Source organism: Dendrobium catenatum, unplaced genomic scaffold (assembly GCF_001605985.2).
Source record: "Dendrobium catenatum unplaced genomic scaffold, ASM160598v2 fragScaff_scaffold_1038, whole genome shotgun sequence".
Lineage (NCBI taxonomy): Eukaryota > Viridiplantae > Streptophyta > Magnoliopsida > Asparagales > Orchidaceae > Dendrobium > Dendrobium catenatum.
The window spans coordinates 1213534-1223877 of record NW_021319500.1 but is presented as its reverse complement, the minus strand read 5'-3'; the positions used below and the strand labels follow the sequence as shown (position 1 = coordinate 1223877).

Sequence of the window (10344 nt, the reverse complement as noted above, 5' to 3'; positions counted from 1 at the left end):
TTCCAGAGAACTGATCGTCCTGTACGATATTTATTTTCGTCTGGACGAAAATTTTCCAGAGCACTGGTCGCCTCGTACGATGGTAAAATTCGTCTGGACGAAAAGTTTACAGTGAACCCATCGCCTGGGACGATAATAAATTTCGTCCTGGACGAATAGGACTTAGAAAATTTTTCAAAGCAAGTTCCTATTCGTTCCAAGTGCTCTATAGGAGATAACTGACAGATCGTCCAGTACGATAAATATCGTCCTGTACGATCAGTATAGAATTTCAAGATCTCCTTATTTGTGTGTGTGAGATTTTATTCACTCAATTACAATCACTTCCTTTCAAAATTAATTCAAAGAAAAGACAAACATCAATTAAACAAAATATCTCATGTTGAATTTGAATTGAACTTTTCGTAGTCTGGAGTCTGATTTTCCTGAAATGTTAGTACACACAAGAGCAAGTGCAAATCTTCTGAAATTGTTAGGAGATAACTATACATTTGAACAATAATGTTTGGAATCATCAAAACTACATAAGTTGCATAAATATAACTCATTCAAATAGCAACTATTCAAACAGATCGAAATTCAAAACTTTTTAAAAATATGATTTTATGAATCCCGCTCTGATACCACATGAAAGTTCGTTAGGGATGTTAAGCCCTTATGAACTAGGCCATGGCTAACCAAGAGGGGGGGGGGGTAATTTGGTATTTAAAAAAATTTCTCAATCAAAATACAAACTCAAACCAAACTAAAATTCTCCATAAAGAAAATTAAAGTGTGAAAATTAAATGCAGAAAATGTAGTAAATAAAGAACACATAAATTTATAATGGTTCGTTCAACTTAACCTATGTCCACTCTCTGGAGGCTCCGGGGGGGGTAATTTGGTATTTAAAAAAATTTCTCAATCAAAATACAAACTCAAACCAAACTAAAATTCTCCATAAAGAAAATTAAAGTGTGAAAATTAAATGCAGAAAATGTAGTAAATAAAGAACACATAAATTTATAATGGTTCGTTCAACTTAACCTATGTCCACTCTCTGGAGGCTCCCTTCAAGTATTGAACTAAACTCAATATTTCTCCTTTTACACCCACATCAAGGAGGCTCATACAAACCTCCTTTCCACCCTACACCGGTGAGGCAGAGAACTTGATTTCTTTTGCTTCCTCCTGAAGCAGGCAGAGAACTTGACTTCTTTCCCTTCCTCCTAAAGTAGGCAAAGAACCTCGATTAATTACTGAAGTAGATCTCTCTCAAACCCTTAAGGAACCAGGGATGATGACCAGAGAAGACAACTCTGATCCATGCTTTGATCAACCTCTATAAAACTCCTCATAAACTCCGCCTCACAAGATCCTCTCTCTCTCTCTCCAGAATAGCTCTTAATTGCAATAAGCTAACATTATCTTCCAGGATGATATGAATATCATCCTATACAATTAGTATAAATTTAGCTCAATCAACTAGGATGATTTGGGACTATCAAAAGAAAACTTATTCATATCATCGAGGATGATATTATATCATCCTACAATATTAGTTTAATTCATCAAATATCGTATATACCATTGCCTTGGATGGGAGTCTAGACAATGAAAAAGTAACTTGATCATCTAGAACGATCTCACGATCATCCGAGATGATCTCATGATCATCCAAAAAAATCTCATGATCGTCTAGGATGATTAGTTCAAAACATCACAGATTATCCAAAATATCACCCTGAATGGATTTCTGGATGATGAAATATTGACATGATCATTCAGGCCGATATCACGATCGTCCGGGATGATTAGTTCAAAATATCATAGATCGTCCAAAACATCGCCCTGAATAGAACTAGGCTGATGTTTGATTGTTCAGGAAGAGCTAAAGTTTGTTATCTGATCTTTCCGGACGATCCTACGATCGTCTAGGATGATATGATCTAGCAATCAAACCTTAATTGCTTTCTTTAATTACCCGATTAATTTAGGCATAATTGTAGTGCATCGTCCAGGACGATGTCCAAAAATAAAATATACCTAAATAGATCTGGCTGCTGAATCTTTTTGATTTGAGTCTATCGTTCAGGACGATGATAACATCATCCAGGTCGATATGCTTAATGATGGCTGCCTTAACCAGGATGCCCTAATTATGGTTTCTATTATTAACTGATCATCCATGATGACGTTTGAATCATCCAAGATGATGTGTTAAAAAATAGAAAACTAAAACACGCAGAATTTTTCCCTCGAGTGTGTTTGTGCAAGGTTACTTAGCATTAGAAACCATATAGTTTATTATTGACTCAAGAAAGGATAAAATACATAGAACATACATTACAGGCTGACTCAGTCCTAATCTACTCAATCTTGAGCTGAATCAATTTGTAATTTGATCTTGTGGACCTAAAACGTTAGTAGGCGAGGCATTTGTAAAGAAATATAAATGTTTGCTATCATCAAAATCATATTCTCTAAAATCAGATTCTCAATAATAATAACATACATTCACTATTTATATTATAAATATTAATAATTATAACTGGTTTGATCCTGAATAACATACATTTACTATTTATAATTTTTTATTTTAGTCAATAAACTCATTCTCTATTTGAATGCATAAAAATCCTCACAACTCTTCTTCACAGGAGAACATGCTCACTTTATTTTTGAGTAAGATCACTCTTGTTGAGCCTCTCCATATGATCAAATGAAAACTAAAATGACAATACACAATGGAGATGATCAATGTTTTATTTTCTTTGAAATTACACTTTGCAAACACTATTAATGAAACAACTTTGTTGTTCAATGCTTTGCCTATTTGTAGGATGACAATATATGTTTTTGGATAGTCATTAACTTAATGAAAACCCAACAAATTTATTTTTGACCTATAAAGCCAAATAAAATTTTTATATATGGCCTACGAAGCCAAGGTAGGGAATCTGAGCTGGCATAATAAATTAGGTAGAGTTCAATAAGGTTTGTAGAAGTGTTTTGGACTAATTTTAGCAAGGTTGTGAAATTTGAACAAGTCAATGAACATGAAGAATTAAAGGTTAATGGTTTGATGGTTCGGCTGGGGTCCAATCAGATGATGTAATAAATACTAATTATGTTAAAAAAATTATGTGACTTAATTATGATATTCCAAACAAGTTTTTTTCCCTATATTAATAGTTTATTTTGTCATTTTTTCTAAAGAATTCACTAAACATTCATTTTGAACATATAATGCACTCAATAATATTGTCTTTGTAATTGTTTTAGAATGAATAAAAAGGAATCATGTTGTTTCATCAGCGTAATGCGATGCTAAAGAGCATGGTTGCTTTGAGATGGAAGCATGCAAGAAGCTTAAGAAAATTATGGAAGAACATTGGAAAATTATAAATAGAGAATTCATGTCAACATATGACATCCCATTATCATTGATTAGGCCAATCTTAAACTTTGCAAGCTTTACAAATTTTATCTACAAGGACACAACTGACATTTATACTGACTCATTAGAATTCATGAAAAAAGTATTGCTAAAGTTCTCTTTGAACCGGTTTTTAAGTTATTACAATGAGCATGCTTCTATTTGGTTGTCATTGTGAAAGGAATAAAAGTAAGCATAATAACATAAATATGATTTCATGTAGGGTTATCATTTCATTAAAATTTTTAATTCATCAACTTTTTATTGTTAAGTTGTTGGCCCCTAAGCATTTTAGACATTTGGTTGTCCTATTTCAATATATATTGACATACTTCTCATAAAATTAGTAATATTAAATTAGTTAAATGGATCAAACCTCATTTTGATGAGTACAAATTAAACATTGATGGCTCAGCTACTATTGGTGGTGTTTGCTATGGTGGTTTAATCGGGGATCAACATTACTAAAGGTTATGTTCTTTTTGCTAAATTGAGTGCTTTATATTATGGGATTTTGCTTTGTCTTAACATGAATATATTAAATCTTTGGATTTAAATTGACTCCAAGCTTCTTGTTTACTTAATCAAAGCAAGAAATGGTTATAATGCCAACTTTCATTATATATATATAGAAACAAACTTGCCTTGCTTAACAGATTTAACTACAAAACTATACATATTTGGAGAGAAGGAAATGTTTGTACTGATTGGTTGGCCAATGAATGTGCTAAAAGTTCTAATGCAATTTGGTATAACAAAGTCTAATACCTTGGGATTATTAAAGGCTTGATCAGACATGATTATTTGGCTTTTCCTTACATGACAAAGCACTAAAATATGAGCTGGGGCTTTTTGGGTCCTATTCTTTATGTTATAAGTTTCTCTTGCTTTAAATTTTGTACTCTTTTGTACTTGGTATGGTTTAGTAGCTGCTTTACTGAAGGACTATGTGGGTTATGATTATATTTTTAGTCCATTATTTTAGTTAAGTACTTTTGTGTTGCAGTTTGTTGATTAATCTCTTTGGCTCTTGGTTATCAGATGGGGGTAGCTTTTTTCAGTAATCTTTGCTGATATGTATAATTATTATTATTTTCTCTAGTCGAACTTTGTTGTGATGTCAAAGAATGGTCTAATATGATACTACACTTCTCTGAGCTAGTTTATTCCTTATCTTACAATATAATTTCTCATTTTGGTTTGCTTTCTTTCAATTTTTCCTCTCTATGTTTTGTGGATTACTTCTTCCTTGTTGGGGTAAATTATGTATTTTTCTGGTTTGTTTTGGTTTTATTCTTATGGATTGTATTTTTCAATGTTCCAAGGTGTTTCATCCTTTAGTTGTGTCTAGTCGATGCTTGGTTTGTTGTTGGGATGTGACTCCCTAATGGTGGGTCATGTTTAGGCTGTAGATATTTTTTTATTGATCTTTGGTTTATTTTTAGATATTAAATTATGTGATTCTTGTGCTTTCTTCTTCTTTTTTTTTTTACTTCAATTCTAATTCGTATATCTTGATTTGGCTGGTACTCATTATTGCACAACACACATTGTAAATCGATTCAAACTTCATGTGCCTTTACTTATGTTGTCCCTATTATGTTGTTAACTGAGTTATTTTGTTTTGTTTTCCATGTGCCTTGAATGGTCTTTTTCTTGGGATTTTCAATATATTTTTGTTCTTTTTTTGGTTAGTTTCATGGCCAATTTTTTTTTTTTTTAAATTTTTTTTTACATGTTCATTTTGAGGGTTCCTGGATGATCTTAAAGTTTATTTAAGCTTGGGCTCCTTTTGGGTTTGGGTTCCAACCTTCCTTATTTTTTTCATTTTGCTTTTATAAATTAGTTTGGAAACCTATGTTCTTTAGGTTTTATTTTTTCCTTTTTAATTGTAGCTATAGGAGTATTAGTGAGTTGTTGTTTCCTTTAAAGATCATATAGCATTTAATTTAATGACATAAAATATGCGCCCATAATTGGTTTTTACTATTATAAAAAAATTCATCGATAGTATCTTTAAATCCAACAATATGACAAAAAAATAAATATAAAGGTTAGCAATGCAAGATTACACGGTGAAAAAATTGCATTAAACTCTCTCAATTTTTTTTTTTTTTGAAAGAAATGCTAATATTGCATTAAAAGCAGACGAAAAAAAAGAAACAATTACAAACTATTCAAGTAACACCTAAAGAAACACATTCCTTCTTTAAGCAAGACAAGAAAGAAGGAGGAATCAAACCAACATTAAGTTATTCCCACAAAAAAGAACTTTGTAAACCCAAATTAGCACAAATATCCGCTAATTTGTTACCATTTCTACTAGAAAAAGAAAACACAACTTGTTTGAACTGTAGCAAGAAATCCAAATTATCTTCAATCATTCTACTAATCTTCCATCTCTTAACCAAATTTTGAAGCAGTTTAATGATATTGAAGTTGTCCACTTCGATGATAACTCCTTGAGCTTCAAACATCCAATCCTAGATCACCTTTTTTAGATACAAAACAGCTAATAATTCCATCTGTGCAGCATCCCAATGCAAGAACTGAACTCCAAAAGCAACCAAGAATCTTCCTTTATCGTCTCTAGCAACTCCTCCAATTTCGTCTAAATTATTCCTCCTGAGAGCTGCATCCACATCTATCTTTATCCACCCAGGAGGAGGAGGATGCCAAAGAGAAAACAGCAAGCACTGGTTGGCATCCCAGTTATTCGGTTGGAAATTTAAGAAATTACTCCTTGCAGCAAAGGAAATAGCATTTGCAGCAATGGTATTATCCGATTCATCATTGCCACCATGAACCAACTTGCATCTACTCTTCCAAACAAGACATGCAGTTGTACAATAAATGTTTGCAATGAGAGTATTCTTACCCACGTACCTCTGAAGTCCTTCTAAGCATTCAAAAAAACTGTTAAACACCATAACCATAAATCCCCAACTATTCAGTAGAGAGACCACTTTCCGGAACTTAGAACATCTTCCTGCTATATGGCTATTATCCTCTACCTCTTCACAGCCTCTCGGACAACCTAGAAAGTTAGTTAACCTCCTCCTCACAAGGAAAGTATTAGATGGAATAGCATTATTACAAAGTCTCCACCAAAAAAGTTTAATTTTTGGCTTTAACTTAAGTCTTTTCAACCAATTACAATGAGCACCCTCATCCTCATGTACCATAGCAGCTTCAAAGGACATGGCAGCAATAGATTTCCCAGAAAATTTACCTTTTAATTCCATGAGATCTGAATTCCTGCCATCTACAATTAGAATTTTTGAAATGAGATTCAGCAGCTGTACACCAAATACAACTTATAGTTTATCCATATTCCATTGGCAATTTGAGATGAATGAGCTTAGATTGAAATCGGATATTTCTTTTATATTAACAAATGTAGGCCAATATGCAATGCACTTGTCTAAAATCCATGAATAATACAGCCAATTGATAGATTTACCATTGGAAATATTCAATCTAATAATGTTTTTAAGATATTTATCTCCCATAGTAATAATCTTCCATGTAGGTGAACACCCTATCTTCACTGGGACCGACCACACATCTTCTCCATATTTTGCTCTCAGAATTTGGTTCAATAAAGAGTTAGGTTTCATGCAAAAATTCCACACAAATTTTGCCCGTAGAGGTCCTATCTTAGATACTGCTGAGAATAAGCCTCAACCACCTTCATTCTTCTACTTACAAAGTAAATCCCAAGAAGCATAATGAAGTCCAGCATTGCCATTATTTTTACTCCATAAGAATCCTCTACACATCTTATCAAACTCCTAGAGAATGCTCAACGGAACTAATGAAAGAGTTGATAAAAACAAAGGTAAAGAGAGGAAAGCTGATTTCACCAAAACCAATTTACCTTCCAACGAAATACATTTCTTTCCCCATGTATTCAACTTATTAGCAGCTGACTCCATCAAATTCAGAAAATCCGATGCCACCACCCTTCTTAAAGTCATCTTCACACCAAGATAATTTAATTCCTTCACTTACTTTAAATTGAGCTATTTTATAATCTTCTTTTGAGTTCTTCGTTTAGTATGCTTCCCAAAAAGAACCTTGGATTTTGAAGAATTAACCTTCTGTCCCGTCTAATCACAGTAATTGGAAATGATCTTCATCAATTCCTTAACTTCCTTTACCTTGGCTTCCGAGAAGATTAAGATGTCTTCCGCATAGAGTAAGTGAGATACTCTCGGAGCTAACAGAGAAATAGAAATACCCATTCCACTTCTTAAAATAAGGCATCAGATAAAATTTGAGAGCATAAAATGAATAAAGATGGGGACAAATGACATCCTTTCCTAAATCCACATCTTCCTTCAATCCATTCAGTTTTTCTCCCATTAATCAAAATGCAATACTTGGGATTAAGGACACATTGCAATAAAAAAGCTCCAAAAATTTATTGGGAAATTTAAAGTGATTAAGAACTTGCCTCAAAGTTTGCCACCCCATATTATCATAAGCTTGCTCCATGTCAAGCTTAATTGCCAGCAAGCCTTTTCTAGATTTGGACCATCTGAATTTGTTGAAAACCTCCTGAGCCAAAAGCACATGATCAAACAATGATCGGCCTCTTATGAAAGCCACTTGGTCCACCAAAATGATCTTATGAATAACTTTTTCCAATCTATTTAAAAGCATCTTAGCAATGATTTTATATATAGTCATACATAGACTAATAGGCCATAAGTTAGCAGGCTCTTGAGGACATTTGATTTTTGGGATTAAGATAATTAAAGTCTCCTTCCAGGACTAATCCATAACACCTGAAGACAAGAAATGGCTTACCGCAAGCCATACATCCTCTTTAATCCAATTCCAAAAATCCTTGATGAATGAGAAGGTTGTCCCATCTAAGCCTGGAGAAATGTTCCTCTTAGATTTTTCCATGACCACCTAAAGTTCCTCCCTTGTGAAATAAACCTCAAGTAAGTTTTGATCAACATTACTAATGACAATAGACATATTAGGCCATCCATCCAGTAAGCATTTTCTAAGTTGCCATTTCAACTTGAAAAATTATGAGAAAGTTCTCTGGATTACAGCTCTATCCTCCGTTACAATACCATCTATGGTCATGATATGACTAATATAATTATTATTCCTTCTGACATTCGCAAATGCATGAAAAAATGATGAATTACAATCAGCTTCGTCCATCCAGTTTTCTTTATCCCTTTGTTTCCACCAAGTGTTGAGCCGTGCCAATGTAATATTGATTTCATTGATTTTGAATCTCAATAGCTGCAATCTATCAAAAGATATCCAACCTTCAGACTCCTCCAGTTGGATTTCCAAAATATCATTCTTCAACTTGTTCTGCAACAAGTTCAGATTCTTGAATTTAACCTTACTCCAGAAGAAGAGGGTTCTTAAAGTTCTATTGAACTTTAAATTAAGAGATGAAGCCGGGTCCCCCATGCAGTTTTTCATCCATATTTTCTTCACTAAGGCTGCTGCTCCATGATAAGAAGCCCATACCTCTTCATACCGGATATCTCTGTTGTAAAACTCAAAAGGTTTGAAGATTTTCAAAAGAATAGGACAATGGTCCGAGGCAATACGAGGCAAGTGTTTTACTAAAGCAAGATGAATGATGTTTAAAGCCGTGAAATTAATAAGACATATGTCTAACTTCTCCAAGATTCGAGCACTTCCAGATTTATTATTGCACCAAGTGAATCTTGGCCCCATCGATCTAACCTCATGAAGATCATTATTAATCATGAAGCTATTTAAATCCTTAGAACCTTGATTCATGCTAAAGTTCTTCCCTCCTCTTTTCTCAGCTTGGGAAAGCACACAGTTGAAGTCACCTCCCACTACCATTAGTAGATCACCTGAACAATGTCTCTCAAGGCCATCCCAAAGTATCTTCCTCTCCTGAGCATCAGTACTACCATAAACAGAAGCTACTATCCAACTACCCTCGCGAAGAACCTCCATTTTCCCCACTATCATCTGAGAGGAAGTTTCAATAATAGAGAAAGCTGCTATATCTTTTCTCCATAACACCATCAAACCACCCGAAAGGCCAACAGCAGGAATCACAAAAGATTCCCAATCATTACCCAGAAACTTCAGAATTTGACTATTATCCAGAGAACTAATCTTTGTTTCCAACAATCCCACAAAGAAAACCCTATGATCCTTGATCACCTCCTTAAGATATAGAACAGCCTCTACTTTCTTGGCTCCTCTACAATTCCAAAATAACAAAGAAGTCATTGATTAAAGATGGGGGAAGGCCCCCTAACCTTTTTAGCTTTTCCACCATCCACCTTCCTATTATGAGGAATAATATTGCCCGAACTAAGGGACTTAAGTTCTTTAACAAGCTTAGCTTTTTTCTCATAAGAGTGACTTCCAACCATTGCCAAATTGGAATTTGATTGCCCCTTATCTGCCTTTTGCATAATCACGGGCTGCTGCTCTTCACACAAAGCATTAACGCTTATTGTGAATCCTTTATTAGTTTCTAAAATTTCCCCTTCCTCAGCACCACCCATCACTTCAGAATATGTTGCCTTCAAGTTGCTTGTTTCATCCAAGCCAGATAAAACATCAAATTTGTTAAGAACTTCAATAACAGAGTTCACCTCTGTTACTACCCCTACCTTACTAAAAATGGTGGATGGACTTCCACAGCTGGACGTTCTTCCACAGCCACTTCATTTATAGCATCTCTAGGGATAAGAATTTCTTCTAGTACCTCCGCTTGCTTATTATTCAAGCTCTTATTATCCAAACTACACATATTCTTCAGATTGGAAAGTCCAAGCTTTGGAATATACATTTTCTTCATTGGGACAGAAAATTTATTAAAAAGTCTTCTTTTCTCTATCACTTTATTAAGTCTTTTTTTACCATATTTAACCTGAATCCAGGAATCATTGTCA

General features: G+C 33.9%; 1 protein-coding gene across 1 annotated transcript; it reads right to left on the bottom strand.

Moving 5' to 3' along the window:
- Positions 1 to 8464: 8464 nt before the first annotated feature.
- On the bottom strand, positions 8465 to 9673 carry LOC110098580. The gene has a single exon (XM_020825439.1). The coding sequence runs from the start codon at positions 9671 to 9673 to the stop codon at positions 8465 to 8467; it is 1209 nt and encodes a 402-aa protein (XP_020681098.1).
- Positions 9674 to 10344: the final 671 nt, after the last annotated feature.

What these genes read in the sequence shown, in the direction of transcription:
- LOC110098580 (XM_020825439.1), bottom strand. Translation starts at nt 9,673, where the DNA reads ATGACTTCTTTGTTATTTTGGAATTGTAGAGGAGCCAAGAAAGTAGAG.